The sequence below is a fragment of the Mesoplodon mirus genome (assembly GCF_964341445.2).
Source record: "Mesoplodon mirus genome assembly, chromosome: 3".
NCBI classification, from domain to species: domain Eukaryota; kingdom Metazoa; phylum Chordata; class Mammalia; order Artiodactyla; family Ziphiidae; genus Mesoplodon; species Mesoplodon mirus.
Window position 1 is genome coordinate 714,544 of NC_138978.1, and position 26,790 is coordinate 741,333.

The window sequence follows — 26,790 nt, forward strand, 5'->3', positions numbered from 1 at the left end:
GTCCCCTGCATTGGCAGGTGGATTCTTAACCACTGTGCCACCAGGGAAACCTTGAGTACCATTCTTACTGATATTATACACAGCTTTCAATTTTAAAAAAGAATAACAAGAATTTTAAATTTGTTTTTTGGCTGCACCACATGGCTTGCAGGATCTTAGTTCCCCGACCAGGGATTGAACCTGAGCCACTGCAGTGAAAACCCCAAGTCCTAACCACTGGACTGCCAGGGAGGCCCCTAACAAGAATTTTTTTAATGGAAAAAGTATACCATGGGACTTAAGTGGCTTCATTCTGGTTAGTGTCCAGAGATTAAAATGGATTTCGTAATGTCCAGAGCAGACTGCAGTGACACCACAGAGAACAGACAGAAAAACCATTTTAAACACTAAACACAGGGAACTCTAATGCAGTCTTCATTTTAGCCAACAAGTGCTCAATATAAATGAGTACAGCATCCTCAGAGCAATTCAATCTTCAACTTCCAACCCTGCAGGAAGAAGTCTTCTAATGGAAACCATCTCCGTAACTGCTTAATAAAGACAGAAATCGTCAACATTTTTTAGATTAAATTCCAATTTAACGGCCTGGTGATACGTTCACAATGGCTTATTCTTTAGCCAAGGCTCCTGTACTGTCTGTGCTGAGAAGAGTCACTGAAGACAGCAGGTCACCTTCCTGCCCCTCACCCAGAGGAGCACATACAGACCCACAGCCAGTCAGGTCTTATCCTGGCTGGATGTCGGTCCAGCACAGGGCAGCACGCGGCCAGGCCCATCCCACTAGGGCCGCACTGACCACCCCAGCTCTGCTGTCGCTGGAGACAAGCGCCCGTATGCGTCACTCGGCCCATCTTGTTCACTTGCAGGGTCAGCACAGTCAGTTTGAAAAAAATTTGCGCCTGTACATGTCGTGGAGTTCCCCTTCATCCATTGGTAGCCCATGTGTTTAAGACATGCCATATTTCAATCTGCATCCCATTGAGAGCCCGTGTTTCCTCACAAACATGACCAAAAGTAAGATGACACGGTCTCTCTGGGGTCTTTCAGCTTAAAGACCAATCTAATAAAGCAAGAGACCCCTCTCAGAATCATCTACCATCTCTTGTTTGATTTGCTGTGCCCTACGTTCTTTTTTTTTTTTTTTTTTTGTAGTGGGTACACGGGCCTCTCACTGCCGTGGCCGCTCCCGTTGCGGAGCACAGGCTCCGGACGCGCAGGCTCAGCGGCCATGGCTCACGGGCCCAGCCGCTCCGCGGCATGTGGGATCCTCCCGGACCGGGGCACGAACCCGTGTCCCCTACATCGGCAGGTGGACTCTCAACCACTGCGCCACCAGGGAGGCCCTGTGCCCTACGTTCTTTAACAAGCATGTGTTCCTTGGGTAATCGGGGAATAGGGTGTTTTTTTTCCTTTGTTAAAGAAAGTCCTCCGTTCCCATTTGATGTAATGGACTCAAACAGCTTTGTCGACCCTATACTGTGCAAAGAAACCAGCACAGCCTCAGAGGCAAAGCCTGTGCAGATGGGTATGGAGATGGCTGTGCAGCTCGTCCACTCTCCTGGGGATGGTCCGCGTGGAGCAGGCACCACAGGAGATGCCGCGGGTGCACGCTGAGGCCATTTCATGTAAGAGACCCTGAATTGGCAAGACTCAGTACCAAAAAAGAGTGTAAGAAGTAAATGTATTTATTAATTATATATCAAAATGGTGATCTTTTAGATATATTGGTTTAGATACAGTTGTTAAAAATTAATTCTACCAGTTTCTTTTTACAATTTTGAATTCCACATGTGGCTCACACAACAGCTCTGTCCCCTAAGAGGAGGGCTGTGTGTGCTTTACAGAAAACGGGTCTAAAAAATGGGAGGAAGAGATGCAACACTGACTTTCAGCCTTTATTTTTTTTCCACCAAATTTGGATTTTTTTTTTTTTACCTATGCCATATGAACTCTCTTATTTGCTACGAATAGATCTGAACCCACTATTTATGAACAACTTATAAACAACAACTTATTGTTGCTAGAAAAACAAAATTCTGATTTCTATATTCTGGAGTGTGGCTGGACGTATTAAACAAATCTGATCAGAGCAAACCATTAAAAATACTAACTCTTCCTTATTTTTATTGAGCTATATCGTATCTCTTAAATGTTAAGATTTGAAATTCTTACAGTAAAAGGATATTTTGTTTCCTCTTTGATGGTAGATCTCAGATAATTCCATTATCTTTTCTCAACTTCAAGAAAACGTTGGCTAAAATGATGCTGATCTTTCTTTCCAATTACCACTAGGCTTTCTGAACATATAATTGGTCTTTTAAAAGGAAATAATTAGGCTCCATCCTTATAGTTGGACCTAGTATGCATCCCCTTTTAAAAGTTCATGGGTTCTGCAGTGCACCATTATAAACATCAGTGACAGATTGGATGGTAAGGCTTGAGAACTCTGCAACTATCCTACTTTCTACAGGACAGCTGAATGATACCTGGCTGTTTTTATCTTCAAAGAGATGCTCTATTTGAACAAAGCATCTATTTGAAGATAGATGTTAGTGCTCTAACAGCCATAACCATCCCTAGGAAATACCTTTTTTCAAAATTAAGAACAAATCACGCGCACTTAAAATACTTTTTATTATTGTTGTTAATACTCTTATTTTTAAACAAGTTTCCTGCCCTCAACTTAGCAGTCACAGTGGGGGAAGTGAATACCACACTCCATACAGTGACCAAAAGAATGTCACAAAGCTAATTCCCAAAGTCAAGAAAAAAGATACAAAAAGATGTCTATAAATTCTATGGAAACATTTGCTGTATAGTGAAGTGAAAATATGCTAGAAAACAAAATCCTAGCAGAAACTAACAAAACATTGTAAGGCAATTATACTCCAATAATGATGTTTAAAAAAAGAAAGAAAGAGAGAAAGAAAACAAAATCCTGAAAATAATGTACTAGGCCAAATACCTGGATCTGTAATTTCTTTTTTTTTTTTTTTTTTTTTTTGGGCGGTATGCGGGCCTGTCACTGTTGTGGCCTCTCCCGCTGTGGAGCACAGGCTCTGTATGCGCAGGCTCAGCGGCCATGGCTCACGGGCCTAGCCGCTCTGCGGCACGTGGGATCTTCCCGGACCGGGGCACGAACCTATGTCCCCTGCATCGGCAGGTGGACTCTCAACCACTGCGCCACCAGGGAAGCCCTGGATCTGTAATTTCTACATCCTGGGCCACTTAAGATTCAATTTCAATCCAAAACAATGAATAGTCTGTATTCTGTAACCCATCTTTCCTTAAAATGGTAACTTTGCATCTGAAATCCAAATGATTAACAAAACTGAGCACACATAGCTACGTACTCTAATCTGGTTTTTAAGCTGTTCGGCCTCCTGCCGTAACTGGTCAAGTTCACTCATCTTCTAATCTTAGTGCTCTTCAAAGCCACCTCAAAGAATCTTAGATCTGAAAGAGAAAAGCACAAAAAATTAATAAACAATGACTGAGTAATTTAATGAAGCAGGTGAGAGAAGGAGATTGAAATTTTGAGAGCTATGGTTTCATTACAAATCAGAGCACCTTTCTTTAGCATTCATAAGAAGGTATAAAATGCCTACAAGGGCTGTGTTAATGAAGTATAATTACTATTATACACAAGCTTTGTTCAATGACAACGTCTAATAGACTATTCAAAAGGTGGTGGTGGGCTGAAGAAAGAAAAATCTGTTTAGAAGCAGGTTTCACGAAGGATTTGGGTCTCACTATAAACTCAAGAACCTAAGACTGACGTTCAGAAAAGCTCTCACATGAAAACCCTGGGGTAGTTAGTTCAGGAAATAGAGTACAGCGGCAACCTGGCAACCCAGCACCTCATAGCCGTGTCAGTGATCTTGAACCCATGACTGCCCAGAAGACATCAGAATGTTCACACAGTGATTCTAATTTTTTTTTTTTTGGCTGCATTGGGTCTTCGTTGCTACACGCGGGCTTTCTCTAGTTGCAGCGAGCGCGGGCTACTCTTCGTTGCGGTGCGCGAGCTTCTCGTTGCAGTGGCTTCTCTTGTTACGGAGCACGGGCTCTAGGCACATGGGCTTCAGGAGTTGCGGCACACGGGCTCTAGAGCGCAGGCTCAGTAGTTGTGGTGCACGGGCGCAGGTGCTCCGCAGCATGTGGGATCTTCCCGGACCAGGGCTCGAACCCGTGTCCCCTGCATTGGCAGGTGGATTCTTAACCACTGAGCCACCAGGGAAGTCCCACACAGCGATTCTAAAAAGACTCAGTTTGGTGTCCAACAGGTCTCTGATTCAGGACAACTTACTCTCCCACCAAAATGGGCTCTGGGATCCCAGGATACTCAGAGACAACACCGCAGTCCTTATGGGTACAGGCCAAAGTAGGCTCAGTACAAGCAGCCCTGCTGCCTTCTCTTGATCCTGCCCCACCCCCGGGCTCATTAGACAGTATTCCTGAAGTCAGGGTCAAAACACAATTATCCTATTAAACAAGAGACTTATTTCCCCAAGGGAATGTCGTAACTGGGGGTTGCATTTCTGACCAAGAACATAGCTCTTAGGTCAATCCTAACTATGACCAACCTATCACAAAGCTGAAGATACAATTACCAACATCTTTTAATCACTTAAGAATACAATTAGCTCCCACATGCAAACACAGCTTATGCAAGGGCCTCAATTTCCTATCCAAACACAGAGGGGAGAATTCTTCCATCACAGATTTTGTGTGAAAGTCACAGGGTTATTATAATGTACACCAGATATTTAATTAACAGTAATTATTTATTTTCTTAAAATGGAAACACATCTGGGGGAAATAATCTGGATGACCCAAGAAACATAGTTGTTAGTTCCCAGTCTAGATAAACTTTCTTTTTCTGTGCAAAAGCATTCAAAATAATTGTTACATGGTCTATATTACAGAATACTTACTGAGAAAACAAAAATACCTTTCCCAATAAAAAGCATCTTTAAAAAGTATGTGTTAAGTTCCTGGCTCCTGCCCTGACCTGCACCCACCAGCCCACGACTATTCACAGCCACAAAACGCCATTAGCTGCCGGGGCGGGCCGGGCAGGAAGCAGAAGGGGAAGTGCTGGGCTTCTAGAGGCATCAAGTCCCTTGGGCTGACCCTAAATGAAAGTCTGCACAACTACCAGGAAAGGCCTAATGGGGTGGGGCCATGACGCGGAGCTGAGGCATCTCAGAGGACAAAGGCAGGGTCTGCCACTCCAGCGGGTCCGGGAAGGCAAGCACAGTACCGCCACTGTTCCTAGAGGCGTTACTTCAAGTGGGTGTTGTAAGCCCGGGCAAGCTTCGCCCACGCAGACTCGCCGGCGCCTCCCTGGACAAAGGGAGCATGGCTGGAGTTACCCTATGTGATAACCGGGCCAATTCTCTCTCTCGTGTTCATGTGTCAAACTCTGAGGACTGCAGCTGATGAATATTAATGTATGAAATAACAACAGTGCCAAGAGAACACGAAATAATTTTAAAACAGAAAGCTGTGCCGACGCGTTTCCTGAGCTTATGGACGGCCCTGCATCCTCCCCGCCAACCCTGGCGGCCTGCTGCAGCGCACGTGCATTTCACACGTGATCAAATTATACTATAAGGACAATCCGGCAGAGCTGGGGGCAGTTTTATCCCAGTTAACACTCCCCACCCCCACGTTAAAGAATTGTTCTTAGTCTGTGGAGAAGCTACTTCATTCAATCCTTCCAAAATCAACGTGAAGAGAACTAACAGCTAATGCTGTCATAAGGTACACTGAATTAAATGGTTAGTCTTAGTCAACAAACCATGTATTCTGATCCTAATTTAAACACTAAAAAGCTAAGCTAGCTTTTAAAGTACGGACAAAACCAACAAACTCCTAGGATCGAGATAAACAGAAAGAACTTTCAGAGATGCTAGGTGGTCTTTAGGTAAAGACCCAAATCCCAGTATTAGATGGAATAGCTCCTGAGATATTAAAATTAACTATTTCATTTAATTAGATGCTCTTATTTTTACATATTATAAAATATATATCAATACATGATAATCACCCAGCTGTATTGCTTTAAATTAGAGAAATTAATTTATTGAAAACTTAACTATCTTTCAAATGAGAAGCTCCAATTCAGTTATCTCTCAAAATTTCAGAAGCAATAATACCAATACTTGCTGACTTTAATCTTTAGTCACAAGCAAAGAGAACAAAACCAGATCTACTTCTCTTTCATCATTAAATAACATGAATTATTAATACTGCCTTTTGATTACGGCTCTCTCTACGATCAGTGTCCACATTCAAGTCTCAATTAGGAGACTCAAAATTCGTATCCGTGAATTTTTAAAGAAAAGGGTATTCATATCTCTACTACGAATAAAAATAAGTGTCCTGAAAGGCCCTTTTTGATCTCTACAGTCTGGTCAGAAAGAGAAACCTGCTGGTAGACATTTAAAACATTTTTTCAACTACATTCTTTATTCTACATGTTGAAGGTGTATTTTAAAAAATCCAATCTGGAGAAGAAGTTATCTGCAGATGGCCTCTCACCGATGGAGGGACACTCCAGCACGCAGTCACCTCTCCCCGTCACCCTCTGGGCACTGGGGTTCGCTCTGACGTGGCACAGTCCAGGACCTCCTCTGTGGGGCACACACACATCCACGATGGGCAGCCTCCCGCGCCTTGAGCTAACGGACACTGAACTGGCCTCACAGGATGAGTGTGAAGGGACCGGGCAACACCACCATCACACAAGGCCAAGCAGTCAACACTCCCCCAAAGAGAAGTCGGCAACCCACGGATAGCAAGGAGCCTGAACACTCAGATACAGAGCGGGACTGACGGGAAGCAAAAAATTCCTAATTCCCACAAACTAAAAGTTCGTCCCAAATGCTCTTCTGTGAAGATAACAGCAAATGAAAGAGACAAGGTACAGAAAAATATATAAATCATGATATTTCTCCTGTGCATATAAAAAGAATAAACATCTATGCTAATGTAAGCAATCTTTTTTCTATATACACAAGAAAACGTTAATGGCTATTTTGGGGGGAAATACACAGGAATAGGGGCAGCTCTGATTTTTCACATTATCATATATATATAAGGAAAAAAGACAAATTATGTCTTCATAATTTTTTTTTTTCAAAAAAAAAAGTTTTTTTCAAAAAAGTTAACTGGTTATCTGGGCCGTTGAACCAAGAAGCATTCACAATTCTTCCACCATACTTTTCAGTTAAAAAAAAAAGCTAGTAAATGTTAACCGTTTACTGGGTGAACTATTACATATCACTAGGAACAATAAGGGAGATAGTATAAAAACCTAGAAAAATGCTCATTATTTGCTAAATGAAAAATAAATTTGTGTGTAATAATTTTAGCTATTTAAGAAGGCCAAAAACATACCTAATTTAAAAACACATGTAATAAGACAGCATTTTTGTTAGAATTATTGGTCATAATTTTCTCTTCATTTTCCAAATACTGGACATGCAGTTTATATTTCTTTGATCACAAAAAATGAATGTACATTTTAAAGGTCTTACTTACACGTAACTGCTTTTGCTGTTCTCTTCACTATCCTTAGTCCCCCAGAGCCTCTGAGAAGCCCACCATCAGGTTTACGTGGCCTGGGCTCCTTCTCTCCTCCCGGGCCAAAGTCACGGCTAAGCACTGGCCATGCTGACTCAGCGCACTGGCCAGTCTAATCCACTAAGACAGGACCTGCTGAGAGTCTCACTTCTGTTCTTTATGACCCACATCTGCCACCAGCTTTTATTTAGAGCTTGTTTTGGAAATACTTTCCACAGAAATTTAAGTATCTTAAAAGCAAGTATGTGAAGTGGTCTGCCCCTACTTTAGGTTATACCCAGTATCTCTGTAAGTTAAAGTGTTAACATAATTTTTTATTTAAATATTTCACATTTGTGATATAATGTACTTCACGGTGAATGCAGCACCACGCCCCTCTAATCAAGACCCCTGTAAAGTCTAGGAAGGACACCTCAAGGGCCGCCAGCGCCCCAGTTATGACCCAGTCACTAACAATGATACGAGCTGATATTAAGGACAAAGAGGAGTGACTGCATCAAAATATAATTTCAGGTTCTGGTTTGCGACACACAGGGAAGGTGACTTTCACCCGCTCACTTTCCACTCTGGTCTGCTGACTGCCCCACAGGAACGACAGCACCGACACCGCAGGGCCGAGAAGAAAACTAACAAGACAACTGTGAAGGGCTCTGCAAGCCTTTCTGTGTGATCAGTGATCAGACTACGAAGCGCACCCCCCACAGAACAGCCGCCACGCACACGCGGGTTCGCGACCCACAGGAAGGCGGCCCGGGACGCCAGCCACCGGTGCCCGTGCTGCGCTCAACGTCCTGGGGCAACAACAGCCCCGCCGAGCACCCCGCGCCACGGGGGCAGGAGTCTGCCAACCTGCTCGGCCACACGAGTACCAGTACCGCACCTCACCTCCAGACAAAAGAGCATTCTGGGAGAGGGGAGTTTGCGTGAGGGATCAATTTCACCAGCTTTTCTGGTTTTTCTTCCATTCCCAAATCCAAGTGAATCTCCAAAATCAAGACAGCACAAGTCCAAAGGGTGATGGACCCTTCCTGGGTCACAGCTGCTTTAACAAAACCCGAGCAGTGAGGCAAATCCCCAGAGCGCGGGACAACTCCACCACACGACACCCGCAGGCTTCCCTGGCGTGGGAAGCTATACCCTGACAGATTTAAGAATAAAATGACGTGTCTGAAATTCGCTGTAAAACAACCGAGCAGGGAAACGGGGGAGAGCACAGAAGAACAAGTTTGGTCGTGAGGTGGTAATTGCTTTAGTTTGGTGATGGAGTTCCTTATACTGTTGGTTAACTTATTATGTATTTCAATTTTCCATTAGAATAGTTTCTGTTTAAATGTTAGAGACCTTGAATCTTGATTTAAAATCCAAATGTACAGAGAACACCAGGAAAACCTGAATATCGTCCGGGTATTTGCTGACAAGGGGCTGCTGCTCTTTCATTCGGTGCCATAATGAAACTGAAGTCCTTAACCGTGAGAAACGCTTCTTACTGATGAGTGAAATGATATGATTTGGGGACTTCGTTTAAAACACTCTGATAGGAAGAAAGGAGACTAAACAAAACTAGCAGAATTCTGTTACAGCTGGATGATTTCCTAATATTCTGCCTGTAATCTATGTTTGAACATTCTCTTAATAAATTTTTTTAAAAGTCATTACTTCTTGGTATTGTTTGACTACATTACAAGTATGTATGAAATCTGTTATATATCTCTTAGTTTCAAAAATATAGGAGCACAGGGATCTCACAAGCACATCGTGTTGTATTTTGACATGGATCACGTTGCCACGTTAGCTGGTTGTCTGTGAGAAAGAGTCAATCCCCAAAATTCTCAAATTTGTCTGAACAACTGAATGGTTGACCATGGAGGCTGGTATGTCTCAAAAGTGACAAAAAATTAAGTTTTGATGAAACATTATATCAGCTTCTAAGAAGTAGCAGATATCAGAACATTCAGTACAAAGTAAACCATAACTAGTTTTTGATATGGGTGACCAGCTGGTAATGGAGACTAAGAGAGGAAACCTAATTACACACAAAATTCCCATCTGGCTCTGGATTAAAGTATCCAGCAAATTTTTACATGTTATTTTAAAACTGACATGTGTGTGTTACATTTTACTAGAATGCAATGATTTAAATAGTCTGTCCCCAACATCTAAGATACCTCACAAGATTTTCCTGTTTCTCAATTTTCTGATGCAAATTTTAAAAGAAAACTCACAGCCCCTCAGTTAAGTGTTTACTGATAATACACACATAAGACACTTTTACTTTTCACATTTTACATTTATGGACAATGCAGTATACTCTTCTTCTAAATTACTGTTTAACTCCAATTGAAGCATATCCCCAAAGCACTAGGACAATGTAGAAAATGTAATCATTCTTACCAGAACTAAATGTATACAACGATCGTACATTAGTTCTGTAAATAGAAATTTAAAAGATACAAGATATAATCTATACATAAAGTGAATTTACTTATTAGCCTTACAAAGGTCTGATCACCACGAGGGCCCCAGCTGAGGTTCTATAAGAGGGAAGAAGAATCTCACTTCTGTTTACTACCTTTTGAAAATAAAGGTTCTTGTACTTTTCAAATCACAACAGAACCTACACATAACTTCATAAAGTCACTGACAGTCAAACGCCACATACACGCAAACTGAATTTCTAGGAACCCACGTGTCATTCTAGGAAATCCATGCTAAACCCAGACATCACGGCAGTGGAAAAGCCCCCCAAGATGGTACCATGCTGATGTCTGGTCTGATGCCCTGTGAATGGTTCCAACACCACCACTCTAGCACATGCTTTCCTCATTTCCCAAGACCCAAAGCCAGTCCTTGAGTGAGTGGCGTCATAATAGGGTTAAATGCATCCAAAGGGATTTACTGCCTAACAAAAAATCAAATATGTATGGGACTTCCCCAGTGGTCCAGTGGTTAGGACTTGGCACTTTCACTGCTGGGCTCGGGTATGATCCCTGGTCGGGGAACTAAAATCCTCCAAGATGCAAGGCGCAGCCCCAAAAATAAAATTTTAAAAATCAACCATGTTGGGGCTTCCCTAGTGGCGCAGTGGTTGAGAGTCCGCCTGCCAATGCAGGGGACACAGGTTCGTGCCCCGGTCCAGGAGGATCCCACATGCCGCAGAGCAGCTGGGCCCGTGAGCCATGGCTCCTGAGCCTGCGCGTCCGGAGCCTGTGCTCCGCAGCGGGAGAGGCCACAACAGTGAGAGGCCCGCGTACAGCAAAAAAAACCGAAAAATCAACCATGTACCTGAGAACAACAGGAAAGTACTCCAGCCCCATGGACAGATTGCAGAGAGCACAAAAAGTAAAAAACATAGTTTTTGTAAGCCAGCTCCATCCTCCCTCCACAGAGATGTGCCTCATCAAGCAGGTAGCAATATCAATAGCCGCAAATTCCACCTTCTGTTCATCTAAACCCATCATTCAGAAGGCACTACTTAGCTTTACCATCATATGCAAACTATTTATGGTTGCTATTCAATGTCACATTTGAAAATTACTATAAAGAATTTGCACTTCAGGACTTCCCTGGTGGTGCAGTGGTTAAGAATCCAACTGCCAATGCAGAGGACATGAGTTCCAAGCCCTGGTCCAGGAAGATACCACATGCCGCGGAGCAACTGAGCCCGTGTGCCACAACTACTGAGCCTGCACTCTAGAGCCTGTGAGCCACAACTACTGAGGCCCGCGCACCTAGAGCCTGTGCTCCGCAACAAGAGAAGCCCGCGCACCACAACGAAGAGTAGCCCCTGCTCGCCGCAACTAGAGAAAGCCCGCGCGCAACAACAAAGCCCCAATGCAGCCAAAAATAAATAATAATTAGATAAATATATATAAAAAAAGAATTTACATTTCAGAACACATGAAAGCATCTGATAAGAAGTATGTTACTGAAAGCAAAGTTGCAAACATACTGTTATTGTGCTGAATAATTTAAAACCCAGACTTATTTTATTTAAGCTATCATACAAATACTATTTTGTGCCTGTTAAGAAAAATTCTTGAACTAGAAGGGAACGTGAATCTCAGTCCACCTCACATTTCTAGCTAACAAAGTACCGGAGCAGGCCTAGAAGACCCAGGGGCCCTGGCAGCATGGACAGTGGGACCCAAGGGAGCCCGAGCAGGCAGTGCTGCGGGGGGCGGGCGGGGGCTCAGGGAAGGCAGAGACCACCTGCTGCCCAGCTGCGTGCTGCCCAGGGCCCACCTCTGCTGGCTGGCACCTGCCTAGGGGCGGCAGGAATGTGCTTTCCGCCCCCCCCCAACTCCCAGCATCTCCCAGCCTCGCCCCAACCCGCAGCCCCTGCCGCGTCTCTGCGTCTCCTCCACCACGAGCCAGGCGCAGCTCAGGCTCCCCTGCTTCCTTCGAGGCTGTAGGATTCTGTCTTCCCACCTGAAGGCAGCAGCCAAGGTTTGTCCGTGATGTGAAAAGTGGGCCACGAGAGAGAAACCCCTACGGACGGGACGCATAACTACACCCTTGCTGACAGTGGGAGAGATGTCCTAAGCGACAGCCCAGGGAGCCGAGGTCTTGTTCTAGGTGAGCAGAGCTGCCCTAAACTGCTCCTCTCAAAACCATCAATTCAGACAGCCTACAGCTAGCATCTCCCCACAGAAGTTACAGAAAGTAAAAGCATGACTCATACTCATCAAAGTATATTAATTTCTTCTGAATATGTCTTGACTTTTGCAAAACAGCTCTGTGATTCTTCGACACCCAACATCTCTGCTGAGTGGTTCTGCTGCGGGAAACGGGGCGGCCTGTCTGCGTTCTGACCAGGCGCGGCACCCAGGCCAAGTCCGGGAACTGGGGCCATTCTCCCTTTATCAGCAGTGCTCTTGGTTTCGCTCTACAAACCCCTTATTTGTCTTCCTCACCCCTGTCTACCAAGCACCTGCTGTGGACAGAAGACGCTGTGGCTCCATCCCCCGAGACCAGAGTCTAAACGGACGACAGACAAGGCCAACCTCACAAGCCGGCTCAGAAAAGCCTATAGGGTCTCACCACTTGGATTCCTGACTGCTTCAAAATCACGTAAAAGGTGATTCACAATCTACTCTGAGGTCACAGCTGACTTAGGACCCCTTGCCGTGTAATGTCACATGTGTCCTCACCACCCCCTAGGAGGAGGTTCAACGGATTGTCCACACAGTAAACAGCAGGAAAAGGAGTCATGACCTACCCAAGGTTCACGGTCACAAACGGCACTGGCCATGGTTCCGATTCAGGCCACCTCCAGAGTTAACCATGTAGGCCCCCTAAGCAATCCCTAACCGGCTAGAAATGGTCAAGGGACGACAGAAAGAAATTTCACCCCCATAATCACCTGCTCCCACACGCCATTCCAGGAGGACAAGCTCTCTGACAACGACGCAATGGACGTCAACACCTGGCCATGGCCTTCTGCCCCCGGCGGGGGAGCACTGCTTTCTTCCTAATGGACGTATCCCATCAGGGGCAAGAGATCTTAGGTTCCCCACTTCTAGAGGCAGCATCTTAAAACTGCTCTCCCCACCAAAAAAACTTTTTTAATGTAAACTGGTGCAGTCACTATGGAAAACAGTATGGAGGAGGTTCCTTACAAAACTAAAACTAGAGTTGCCGTACGATCCAGCAATCCCACCCCTGGGCATGTATCCGGAGAAAACTCTTAATTCGAAAAGATACACGCACCTCAACATTCACAGCAGCGCTCTTCACAACAGCCAAGACACGAAAGCAACCTAAGTGTTGCTTAGGAACACTTAGGAATGGATAAAGAAGATGTGGTACATATATACAATGGAATACTGCTCAGCCATGAAAAAGAACGAAATAATGCCATTTGCAGCAACATGGATGGACCCAGAGGTTATCATACTACGTGAAGTCAGACAGAGAAAGACAAGTATCATATGATATCACTTATATGTGGAATCTAAACTATGACACGAATGAGTTTATGTATGAAACAGAAACAGGCTCACAGACATAGAAAAGAAGCTTATGGTTACCAAAGGGGAAAGGGGATGAGGAGGGATATATTAGGAGCCTGGGATTAGCAGATGCAAACTACTATATATAAAACAGGTGAACAACAAAGACCTACTGTATAGCACAGGGAACTATATTCTGTAATAAACCATAATGGAAAAGAATATGAAAACGAATATGTATATATAACTGAATCACTTGCTGTACACCAGAAACATAACATTGTAAATCAACTGTATTTCAATTAAAAAAAATTAAAACTGCTTTGACCATTAGTTCGAAAATTGAATGCCATTAGTTCAGGTGAGCTGCGATTCAGGTTTATGAGTTGCCAGGTGTCACCTCCAGGCCCCAGGCTCATAGGACCCAGTGCCTAACTCATCTCAGCTCCTACCCATCTCCTCCAATCAGCTCATCGCTCTAAGGAGGCGCTGTCCGATACAAGTACAACGGGAGCCACATGTGGAATCCTTAATTTTCCATCAGCCATATTAAAAAGGTAAAAAGAAACATGGTTACATTAATTTTAACAATATATTTATTTAATCCAACCAAAAACTTTATTTCAACATGTAATCGATATAGAACAATTATAAGTAGGCTATTTTGCACTCATTTGTCACACTAAGTTTTCCTTGTTTTGTTTTTTTGGTGGAGCCATGCGGCATGCAGAATCTTCCCTGACCAGGGATCGAACCTGTGCTCCCTGAGTTGGGAGTCCTAACCACTGGACCGCCAGGGAAGTCCACACTAAATTTTTCAAGTGCAGGGTGTATTAATAGTTCAATTTGGGCGAGCCTCATTTCCAGTGCTCACCAGTCACATGTGGCTAGTGGCCACCAGCTATTGTAGTGGCCAGCACAGCACTGGGCCCTTCTCATCTCTTCACTCACACAGCAGGCACCCAACTAGGGGCTGTCCGACCCACTTCTGTATCCTCCTAAAAGAACAGGAACTAGGCTCTCCCCACATGGAACTAACTTGTTTCCCAGCTCAGACACTGAGTGAGATGGGGTGGTCTTCCCTGACCCCAGTATCACCTCCCCTACGTCACCTTACAGATCAGCTCGCTCACCTACCGGATGCTGGCAATTAGGAGTGACAGCAGAAACCACAGTGGGAGGCGTGAGGTCCTTCGCAAGTGGCAGCTCAGGGAGAGGGATGGGAAGACAGGCCTGAGCCAGTGCTGGACAGCAGGTGTGAGTTACCCTCACCCAGGTCGCCTTTCCCTCTGGAGTCACAGGAAACGGCCAGTGACCCTTTCTCCTGAATCCTTCTGTCTGATGCACTATAAAAACCCATCTGTTCTTCCGTCCTGTTCTCCCTCTACAGCTGACCTTGCTTCCCAGGTTGAACAAAGAGCCTAGTACGTACCCCTTCAAACCCGTTGAGGCCACACAGGAAGTCCCCCTTGGAGGATTTCAGAGCCAAACTTCATACATAATGGATGCTATCCGAGAAGTGAATGGCACACACCTAGAAGGAAGGTCTAACTGGGAAAAGTGGCAGGGACTGGACATCAACTGCACACGACAGAGGCACCTCTGAGAGGCTGTGACCCTCAAGTTTGGGGGAGACTCTGCTCTCAGCCGTGCCCCTTGCACTCACAGTACACAGACGTAATCTTTGCTTCACACTCACTTCCTGCTGGCAGAGGCAATGCGGCTGCCCTGGCTGCGGGCCGCACTTCTGACTTCCAGACCCCACTCAGTACCAGGCGGCCTCCACCGAGTTGATGACCTCTCTCTGCCTCTGAATTTTGGTCTGAAAGTGGAAACAGTTACACTACCCACCTCACATGCTAGGAGGACTCAATGAGAATCCACATAAGGTCCTTAAAACCTGACTGAACCACAGCAAATGCTCACTAAATCGTACTTGTTACAAAAGCAGTAATAGGGTTTTCCACTTGAAATGATTTAAGTAACAGAAAACTTCTCCCTCACCTGTCACTCTTCCAACCCAGTCAGTGGGATAGGCCCTCCGCACAAACGTAAAATACGGGCGGCAGCAGCCACCAGGGTGATACAGGGGTTCAGCAGGTAGTGGCAGGGCCTGCTCCTACGCTAACTGCTCATTTAGCTTAAAAAACACCTTTACTGAAGGTAAACAACACAATAAACAATTACAATTTGATACACTCTGACATATTATACACCCATGAAACCGCCACCTCAGTTAAGGTAATGGACACATCTACACCCCCAGAAGTCTCCTTGTGTCCCTCTGTAACCCCACCCCCGACGCCCAGGCAACCACGAATCTGCTTTCTGTCACTACACGTAAGTTTGCATCTTCTAGAGTTTTATATACGTGGAATCATACAGTATGTACTTTTCTGTGGTCTGGCTTCGCTCCCTCAGCATGGTTACTTTGAGATGCATCCATGCTGTTGCATGTCCTTACATGGACGTCTGCCCTCGTTTCTCTTGGGTAAACACCTAGGAGTGGAAAGGCTGGATCATACCCAGCAAGCATACATTTAACCTATTAAGAAACTGGTAAACTGTTTTCAACACAGTTGCACCATTTTTCATGCCCACCATCAGTGCATGAGTCCAGCGCCTGCACACCCTCGGCAGCACACGGTATGGTCAGTCTTTTCCATTTTAGCCACTGTAATAGGTGGTTAGTGGTGTCTCGTTGCAGGGTTTTTTAAAATAAATTTATTTATTTTATTTTTGGCTGCATTGGGTCTTCGTTGCTGCACGCGGGCCCCTCTCTAGTTGCGGCGAGCGGGGGCCACTCTCCGCTGTGGTGTGCAGGCTTCTCAATGTGGTGGCCTCTCCCGTTGGGAGCACGGGCTCTAGGCGTGCGGGCTTCAGTAGTTGTGGCGCACGGGCTTAGTTGCTCCACGGCATGTGGGATCCTCCTGGACCAGGGCTCAAACCCGTGTCCCCTGCACTGGCAGGCAGACTCCCAACCACTGAGCCACCAGAGAAGCCCCTTGACATGGACTATTTTTAAAGTCGTTACTGAATTTTGTTACAATATTGCTTCTGTTTTGGGTTTTTGGCCACAAGGCATGTGGGATCTTAGCTCCCCAACCAGGGATCGAACCCACACTCCCTGCATTGAAAGGCGAGGTCTTAGCCACTGGACGGCCAGGGAAGTCCCCTCGCTGTGGTTTTAATTTGCATTTCCCTGACGGCTAATGATTCTTCATGTGCTCATCTGCCATCTCTCTATATTCTCTGGTGAAGTCTCTGTTCAAGTCACTTGCTTTTTTTTCAGGTTGTTGTTTTCTTAATACTGAATTTCAGAGTTCTTGACTTATTCTAGACGTAAGTTACCTAGAGGACATGTGCTCTGCTAGTATTTTCTGCCAGTCTGTGGCTTGTCTTTTCATCCTCTTAACAGTGTCTTTGAAGGATGAGATATTTCTAAATTTGATGAAGTCCAATGTATAAATGTTCTCTTTAATGAACTGTGTCTTTGATATCATCAAGAAATCCTTGCCTAACCCAAAGTCTCAACGATTTTCTGTTTTCGTTTAGATGTTTTCTAGTGTTAGTTAGATTGTGTCTGATTCATTTTGAGTTAATTTTTGTCTATGGAGTCAAGTTCACCTTTTACATATGGTTACCCAACTGTTCAAGCACCTAATTCACTCGTTTTAGTTTTGTTTTTCAATTTAAAATTATTTCAGGGACTTCCCTGGTGGCGCAGTGGTTAGGAAGCCGCCTGTCAATGCAGGGGACATGGGTTCAAGCCCTGGTCCAGGAAGGTCCCACATGCCATGGAGCAACTAAGCCCATGTGCCACAACTACTGAGCCTGTGCTCTCTAGCCCACGAGCTACAACTATTGAGCCCACGTGCCTAGAGGCCGTGCTCTGCAACAAGAGAAGCCACCGCAATAAGCAGCCCACGCACCGCAACAGAGTAGCCCCTGCTCGCTGCAACTAGAGAAAGCCCGGGCCCAGCAACGAAGACCCAACGCAGCCAAAAAATAAATAAATTTTAAATAAATAAATAAATAAATATAAAAAATAAAATAAACAAACAAATAATTTCAACTTACAAAGAGTTGCAAGAATAATACAAAGAACTGGATACCCTTGCCCAGATTCACCACCAACACTGTGACACATTTATTGCCCCCATTTCATACAAACATATTGGAATTTTTTTCTGAATTGTGTGGCCTCACCTTTATCTGTATGATCTGCTGGTATTCCAACCAAGATTTGATTTGCAAAAGGGGCTCTTCTGTTTTCTACTGAAAGAAGTTGGAGAAATACTGGTCTTGTCCAGAATGTGGACCATCATCTCTGGGACCTTAACCCTTCATGCTGAACACTGGATGAAGACTTTGAAGAGAAAACCCTTCTCTGGATCAATTTGTTTGAAAACAACTTTGGGCTTAAAAATGAGAGATGGGCAAAACTGTAACAAAAACCAGGTTCTTAAAAAAAAGAAACCCTGGGGCTTCCCTGGTGGCGCAGTGGTTGAGAGTCCGCCTGCCGATGCAGGGGACATGGGTTCGTGCCCCGGTCCGGGAGGATCCCACGTGCCACGGAACGGCTGGGCCCGTGAGTCATGGCCGCTGAGCCTGCGTGTCCGGAGCCTGTGCTCCACAGCGGGAGAGGCCACAACAGTGAGAGGCCCGCGTACCGCAAAAAAAAAAAAAAAAAAAAAAAAGTATACAGAATGTCCTGCAGTACAAATTATGTCTCCAATATAGATGATGAAATCAATTTCGTGCTCATTTTATTAGTACTGTCACGGATGGTCTGTCCTAAGACAGAATCTAGGTGAACCGAGTTATTTACCTACTGCAGTACCAAGTGGTCTTTTACAGCAATGGTTCTTAAACTTCCTTGTTCCCTAGGGTACTTGTTAAAAAAAAAAAAAAAAAAGAAACCCTGAACAAATTTAAATATTGTACTTTAAAAAGTGGTAAGAATTAATTACGTCAAAGTTACCTTAATTCAGAAGTGCTTCTGGTCTGGTCTCCAAAACATGTAAAACTGTCTGCAACAGAGAAAAGGCTGTATTTGCATTGATTCAGGTTGTGAGGCACAATATTCCATACATTTTAAGAAGCACATAATTCCGCCCCTTCCCCATCACCATTTCTTGCCCCCAAATCACTTTACTTATTAGTACTTTGCATTCACTTAGTGGTAAGTTTTTCATTATGGAAAAGAAGAAATCTGATCTCAATTTCTTAAAAAAAAAAAAAAAAAAGAAAAAGAAAAATCCTTAGAAATGCCTCAGGGAAAATATCTTGAATTAAACTGAAAAGCATCAGGGGGAAGGGGTGTTTAGAATCCTGTTACTACAAGAATTATAGTAACAGCAACAGAAACAAACACTGCAATTCAAGAAGCTTCTAAGAGTAATCTTCCCCGGACTTTCCCGTCTGGACCGCAGAGGATCTCATGTGAATGTCAAAGAAGCCACGGGCTGACTGTTCCCTAAGTGCAGGCAAGTCAACCTGGGCACATCTCCAGCCCATCCCTCTGGCCCAGTCCAGCTGCTGCGGTGCCGCCCAAAGATGTGGCCCTGGGTGTCCAGGAGGCCAGAGCAGCAGACACAGCAACAAGCCTCTGGACTTGCCTCTCATCACACTGCAGGCAGTGCGAAAAAATATTTACTTCTAGATTTCTTCTGAAATACCTGCTTGTTCTTTCCCAGAAACCAAGTTTCAATACACTTAAAGATGTTCTGGTAATCTCTCCAAAATACTCTGCGAAAAGGCCGCTTTTGGACATTTCACAGGTTACCTCTTGCCTGTTGATCAATTCTCTACTATGTTTACAAACTCAGTGCATGCCTCTAACCTGGGGGACAGGAGAGGCATCAACAAGCTGACGTCCCCCAGTTGAACTATGAATTCTAAGGCATTTATTTCTAACAAAATAGTTTTGTTTTTGAATTATGCTCGAATGCTGCTTATGTTATAAGCAAGCACGTACTTTTCTGGCAGTAAAAGTGGGCGTGGAAGAAAACAGTGCGGTGGTTCCTCAAAAAGTTAAACACAGAATCACCATACAACCCAGCAATTCTACTTGTAGGTATACATCCAAAAGAACAAAAGAACTGAAAACAGGTATTCATGTACACATATGTTCACAGAAGCACTATTCACAACAGCCGAAAGCTGGCAACAGCCCAAACGTCCATCAACAGATGAATGGATAAACAAAACGTGGTACACCCACACGACGGAATCTTATTCATCCATAAAAAGGAATGAAGTACTGATACACGTACAACATGGATGGTCCCTGAAAACATTACACTACACTACGTGAAGAAGCCAGACACAGAAGGTCACATATTGTATGATTCTGTTTATGTGAAATATCCAGAACACGCAAATCTACAGAGACAGAATGCAGTAGCTGCCAGGGGCTCTGTGTGCAATGGACAACTGCTCGATGGACACAGGGATCCTTCTGGGGTGACAAAAATGTTCTGGAATTAGGTAGAGGTAGTGGCTGCACAACACCGTGAATTATTAAAATGCCACTGAATTGTTCACTTTAAAATGGTTTTGTTATATGAATTTTACCTTGGGATGGGGGAGGAATAAGTGCTGTTAAAGGTACTTGAAAAAAACCAAACCAAACCAGTGGGTGTGGAAGAAGTTGGAGACAGGGGCAAACTACGGCTCTCGCCCCCATGAACCCTCTGAGCTGAGCTCCCAGGAGTGCACACCCAAGGCTTCATGAAGCCATCAAAGCGAAAGCCGGGGGATCTCAACCTTGGCACAACTGACGGGTTTTTTTACATTTATTATTTTATTTATTTTACTTATTTATTATTTTCGGCTGCATTGGGTCTTTGCTGCTGCATGCAGGCTTTCTCTAGTTGCGGCGAGCGGGGGCTACTCTTTGTTGCGGTGCGCGGGCTTCTCACTGCGGTGGCTTCTCTTGTTGTGGAGCACGGGCTCTAGGTGCACGGGCTGCAGTAGCTGTGGCAAGCGGGCTTCAGTAGTTGTGGCTCGTGCGCTCTAGAGCTCAGGCTCAGTAGTTGTGGCGCACGGGCTTAGTTGCTCTGCAGCATGTGGGAGCTTCCCAGACCAGGGCTCGAACCCGTGTCCCCTGCATCGGCAGGCAGATTCTTAACCACTGCGCCACCAGGGAAGCCCCACAACTGACATTTTAGAGTGGCTTGGTCTCTGTGGTGGGGGCCGTCCTGTCTTCTGTAGGATATTCAGCAGCTGGCTGGCCTCAGTGTCCCCTTCCCCAGCTGTGACAACCCCAGATTTCCAGACACCACTAGATGTCCCATGGGGAGAGCAACACTAGTCCCAGATGAGAGCCACTCCTTTAAGGTAACTGTCACAATCACCACAATCTCCAAATGTAAGTCCTTTCACGTATTTTCCACATCAAGAGACAGACAGAAGAAAGTAAAACAGAAAAATGTATCATCGTTTGCTCTAATTCAAAGGCCTACATTGCCTTGTGGCTCAAGGCATGAAACAAAGTTCAAGCTCTCTGTTCTTTGGCAGAGAAGACAGGGAGCTAACTCCCAGAGAGCACTGACCCTCCAGCTCACAGAGGATGCTGAGAGCACCACCAAACCACCTCCCCCTGATTCACATGGACAGCTGCCTGGACTCATTTCTGAAAATAAGACCCAAGTGGGGGTCTTTTTCTGACTGCCCAGCCCACAAAGCCCAGCATAGAGAACAAGACCATTGTCCTAGACAGCAGCACACATTCATGTGATCCTAAACTAGGGGTACCACTTTTACAGAAAATCAGAAAACCAGGGATTTAAAAAACCAAAGGCTACATTTTACAAAGCTACCACACCTACTAAAGGCGAACGGTACAGTGGCAAGTGAGTCCCACCTTTAGACCCCTAAGGGCTGAGCACACTAGACTGTCATGAGCCTGGCTGATGGGTTTCCAGGGCCCACGGTGGGGCGGGGGGGCAGCGCATGGCCAGACAGTCAGAAGAAAAGATGGTTCTCAGGCAGCAGGCTGGCAGGGAGGACGCTCCACGGTTACTCTGAAGCCCAGCCACGAGACGTGCTGCTACAGAGTGGAAGTAAGGGGTGGCATGAGTACATGCTGAATTTTTCTCTATTTAATGTTCTTAGAAAGAGACCCAGTTAGAAAGAGAAGTTGGAGGAAGATAGAAACATAAAATTCAAGAAAAAGGTACAACCAATTTTTAGTCAAATTTTAAATATGTGAAATAAAATTCAAATCATAGATTTAACAGAGTAACAACAACTCTATCATGATCTTTATGAGCAAACCACACACTTTTAATGCTCCAAGTAAACAACGCCTCGCCCACCCCGACACTGCTGTCAGACCACCTTCCTTTGGCCGGGGGCAGCCTCCTGGAAGGAGGACATGAGCCCTGCATCCCTCCCTCTTATCCTCTGTACACGGTCTGCCTATGCAAACCCGTGCAGCACAAAGCTTCCAGACCACTCCCTCACAGAGGGACCAGACAGCCGCACACCACACCTTCCCTGCCCAGTACTGCCTTCAGGCTGCCTCTGGCTGCACCTCAAACACTAGTCTTTGAAGTCTACCCAATACCTTGGCTTAATTTTAAGTGATGTATGGGTCAAATCCCTTGAACATCCATCACTCAACAACTATTTCCATGCCTATAATGTGAGATAGTATGCTAATGTTGAAAACACATGTCAACAACCAGGTATGTGAGCCACCTACATGGGTCTTACAGTCTAGTGGAGAGAGCATGAAAAATTATCCTATGAGGTACAGAGAGAAAAAAAGAGAGAGGGACTGCACCAATACAAACTAAACTAATACAAATCGAGAAGGGCTACTTTCTACAGACGTCCAGTTATAAAATAAGACACGGCATGTAATGTACAGCATAAGGAATATGGTCAGTAACATCGTGATAGCTTTTGTATGGGGACAGAGGGTTACTAGACTTATCGTGGGGATCATCTCATAACGTACCCAAGCGTCACACCACTACGTACTGCACCTGAAACTAACGTAATATTGTACACCAACGTCCTTCGGTTAAAAGGAAAGGGCTAGTTTCACACAGAACTGTGTGGTACGGGCACAGTCCTGGAAATGCACACACAGGCCAGGACCCCGAGGTTCAGAGAGCAGAGTGCTGAAGCAGGTGTGCAGCTGACCCGACCCTGGCTAGGCGCACGGTCTTCAGTAGTTATGGCACGCGGGCTCTGCTGTTGTGGTGCACGGGCTTAGTTGCCCCGCGGCATGTGGGATCTTTCCCGGACCGGGATCGAACACATGTCCCCTGAGCTGGCAGGGGAATTCTTAACCACTGTGCCACCAGGGAAGCCATGTCCCCAGGATTTTATTAGGCTAATATCCTTAGAGAAGATTTTAAAAGATGGAATTATTATATGTCGAAGATTAGGCACTTTAAGGCTCCTGATAAGATCAACTGAGCCTATGTTTTGATTCAGTACCGTTGCTTAACAACATTAAATCTCTCTGTGATGAACTTCTCTGTACACACATAAGCTAGTATCATGAGATTTTAAGTATCAAATACTAGCATCTGTATGAGCACTGTTATTCCAACATTTTTCAAAATCTAAAAACTGAGTCCTCTTGAGATATACCTAGAGAATTCCTTTACTGGGGACGTTAAAATTTCAAATCAAGCAAAGGTACACCTGTTGGGAATGATTCCTTCTATATCCACATAACCCCACACATGTGCCCTGCTACTTATTTGTAATTCTGAGATCCTAAACCCAGCCAGAACAGACATAAGGGCATTAATTAGCCTTTATCCTGTTCAGTGTGAACAGTCATACATTTTAGCACAACCTTTAAGGTGTCTGATTATAAGTCTTGCTGGGGGTACTGTGCATGTGTGATATACACACCACTTCATCTTTCTAAACCCTGAAAAAGGCTGAATTCTAGAACACATCCAGTCCTAAGAGTTTTGCATAAAGGACTGGGGGCTTGTAAGAGACAAAGTAAACTTCTCAGTTCTGAATAATTCTCTAGTACAAACCTGTCCTGAAGAGGCAGAATATGAAATGATAATGTGAAGGAGGTCCCCTAGCCAAATTGAGGAATAAATCTGAGGGTAAAAGGAATAATAATTAGGGCTTTCCTGGTGGCACCGTGGTTGAGGGTCTGCATGCCGATGCAGGGGACACGGGTTCGTGCCCCGGTCCGGGAAGATCCCACATGCCGCGGAGCGGCTGGGCCCGTGAGCCATGGCCGCTGACCCTGCGCGTCCACAACGGGAGAGGCTACAACAGTGAGAGGCCAGCATATAGCAAAAAAGAAAAAAAAAAAAAAAGGAATAATAATTATAACAGAATATATATTACTGAAAAAAAAAATGAACACACAAGTACACAATAACACTAGAATAATAAATAAAACAGAAAGAAACAAGAAAGGTGAAGCTTTTCTTTAAAAGCTTTTCTACAAACAAATATAGAAGGAATGACAGGTTTAGGGCTCTGGAGTAGCCGCAGATGCAGGCAAAGACCACCCACCTGGGGGTGCTGAAATCAGTGGGTGAAAGTGGGTGAAGTTACAAGGAAGTCACAAGGACTAAAACTATCACTCACAGATTATTTCTTCACTGTAAAAAGGATAAGTTATTACAATTAAGAAATCTGGGAACTTCCCTGGTGGCGCAGTAGTTAAGAATCCACCTGTCAACGCAGGGGACACGTGTTCAATCCCTCGTCCGGGAAAGGTCCCACATGCCGCAGAGCAACTAAGCCCGTGTGCCACAACTACTGAGCCTGCACTCTAGAGCCTGTGAGCCACAACTACTGAAGCCCGCCCGCCTAGAGCCCATGCTCTGCAACAAGAGAAGCCACTGCAATGAGAAGCCCGCGCACCGCAACGAAGAGTAGCCCCTGCTCGCCACAACTAGAGAAAGCCCGCGCGCAGCAACGAAGACCCAACACAGCCAAAAATAAATAAATAGATAGATAGATAGACAGAAAGAAAAGAAAAGAAAAGAAATCTGGTGTCATCACCTTAATCAAGTGATTAAATGTAGTATTACCAATAATGGAACAAACCAAGATTAGGGATCTCATGATATGATAAAATGAGAAGTACAGGTCACCTATGGGGCATTTTTGTCAAAAGTATTTTGCCTGTGTCCAATCATGAGGAACTAATTTATAAAAATCCAGAATGTAAGATATTACAATTAATTGACCTGAACTCTTCAAAACTGTCAACGTTAACGACAGAAAAAAGGGGGGAAGAGGGCTTCCCTGGTGGCGCAGTGGTTGAGAATCTGCCTGCTAATGCAGGGGACACGGGTTCGAGCCCTGGTCCGGGAGGATCCCACATGCCGCGGAGCAATTGGGTCCGTGAGCCACAACTACTGAGCCTGCGCGTCTGGAGCCTGTGCTCCGCAACAAGAGAGGCCGCGATAGTGAGAGGCCCGCGCACCGCGATGAAGAGTGGCTCCCGCTTGCCGCAACTAGAGAAAGGCCTCGCACAGAAACAAAGACCCAAAACGGCAAAAATAAATAAATTAATAAACTCCTACCCCCAACATCTTAAAAAAAAAAAAAAAAAGGTGGGAAGACTGCTCAAGATGTAGTGACCCTCAGGAGACAAGATAACAAAATGTGCAACTCATGAACTTGATTAAACCCTGAATTTGAATAAAGGGCATGAAGACATTCTGAAGAAAACTGAAGAAACTTATATGTGGACTTGGATTACGCATTAGTGAATCAATGTTAAGATTTGGGGTATCACGAAACTACTGTGAATATGTAAAAGAACATCTTTGTTCTTGGGACCGGCTGGAGTTGTAAAGAATAAAGTATCATGACACAACAATCAAATGGTTCACCAAAAAAGCAGAGAGAGAGAGAATGTTACAAATTACCGAAACTTGGTGAAAGGTACAGAATGTTCACTGACCTATTCTTTCAACTTTCTGTAGCTTCAAAAGTTATTCAAAATTAAAAGCTGGGGAAGGGAAATACTATGGCCAACAAAAGGCAAATATAGATTTAAAAATATGCCCTTGCAGTGATCAAATGAAAGATGGGATGACTTGAAGATAAAGTCAGAGAAAATAACTTATTTTGACTTTTCTACTGACCAATACAGTAAGAAAAAGCTTTAGTAGCTGGAAAACTTGGTACAACCTCAAGATTTAATGACTCAATCAATGCATTTTAATTTTTAAGAGTGTACTTTTAAAACAAGATGAATTAACATTTAACTTTTAATTTTTCATATTTAATTAATTTTTATTCATTTTAACAGTGTTTTAAGTGTTATTTTTCTCAGGCTGGCTAGAGGTGTATCAATGATTTTCCCAAAGGACCAGTTTTCAGTCTCACTGATTTTTCCTACTGTATTTCTGCTTTCAGTTTCACAACATTCTGCCCTTACTGTCATTATTTTCCTCCTTGTGCTTGTTTTGAAATCAATGTGCTCTTCTTTTAGTTTCTTAAGGTAGAAGCTTAGATTGGTGAGACCTTTTCTGTTCTCTGCAGTAAGCATTTAATTCTACAGATTTCCCTATAAGCACTGCTTTCACTATGCCCCACAAATGTTGATATGTTTTGTTTTCACTTTCACTCGAATTAAAATTTTCAGGTTTCCCTTATGATGTCACCTTTAATTTTCAACCACCTGGGGACTTCGCAGACAGCGTTCTGTTACTGTTCTCTAACTCCACTGCAATCACAGCGACTGTCTAGTCCCTGACAGCTCCAACTGCTGGGTCCTCCTCAAGTCTGGCTTCCACTGATTCCTTTATCTCTTAACAACAGATCAGTTTCTGTGTATCACATATAATTTTTCACTGTGCACCAGAGAAAAGCAACAGAAACCAAAGTAAGCAGTATCTATGCCTACGGACGGGACACCCCTTCTTCTGTGGGGCCATCAGTAGGGAAAGTCAAGTCACTCATCTTCAGCTGAGTTGCACACAGGTTTTGTAATCCTCAGCACGCCACAGCCTTCAAATTTCTTCAACAGTAAACTGCCTTCACCTTCACGACACTAGAATACTGTTCTCAAAAATTATTGGCCAAAGAAAAAGTATACCCCTCTGAAACCCGCTGCAAGCCGGAAGTGAGGGAGAAAAGCAAGTCATCCAACTTCTGCTCAAAATTCAGATTCACATGAAGATGAAAACAAATGTGCAGGCTGCCTCAGTTTGAGGATGAGCCTTCAACTTTATTTTGGCAGAAAGGTGGGTGTTTGCTAAACTGAAAAAAACCCCAAAACCCC

At 44.5% G+C, this 26,790-nt stretch overlaps 1 protein-coding gene across 3 annotated transcripts in view; it reads right to left on the reverse strand.

Annotated features, from left to right (window-relative positions):
- GNB1 (G protein subunit beta 1) overlaps positions 1-26,790 on the reverse strand; it is a 93,111-nt gene that overhangs the window by 23,373 nt on the left and 42,948 nt on the right. For 2 of the 3 annotated variants that reach the window (XM_082615600.1, XM_082615599.1), the window contains exons 2-3: positions 18,529-18,577; positions 3,354-3,456 (exon numbers count right to left, since the gene is read on the reverse strand). In XM_082615600.1, the coding sequence (XP_082471726.1) occupies positions 3,354-3,410 (57 nt within the window). In that variant the 5' untranslated portion in view covers positions 3,411-3,456; positions 18,529-18,577. The remainder of the gene's footprint in view (positions 1-3,353; positions 3,457-18,528; positions 18,578-26,790) is intronic. The other variant, XM_082615601.1, reaches the window with a different exon arrangement.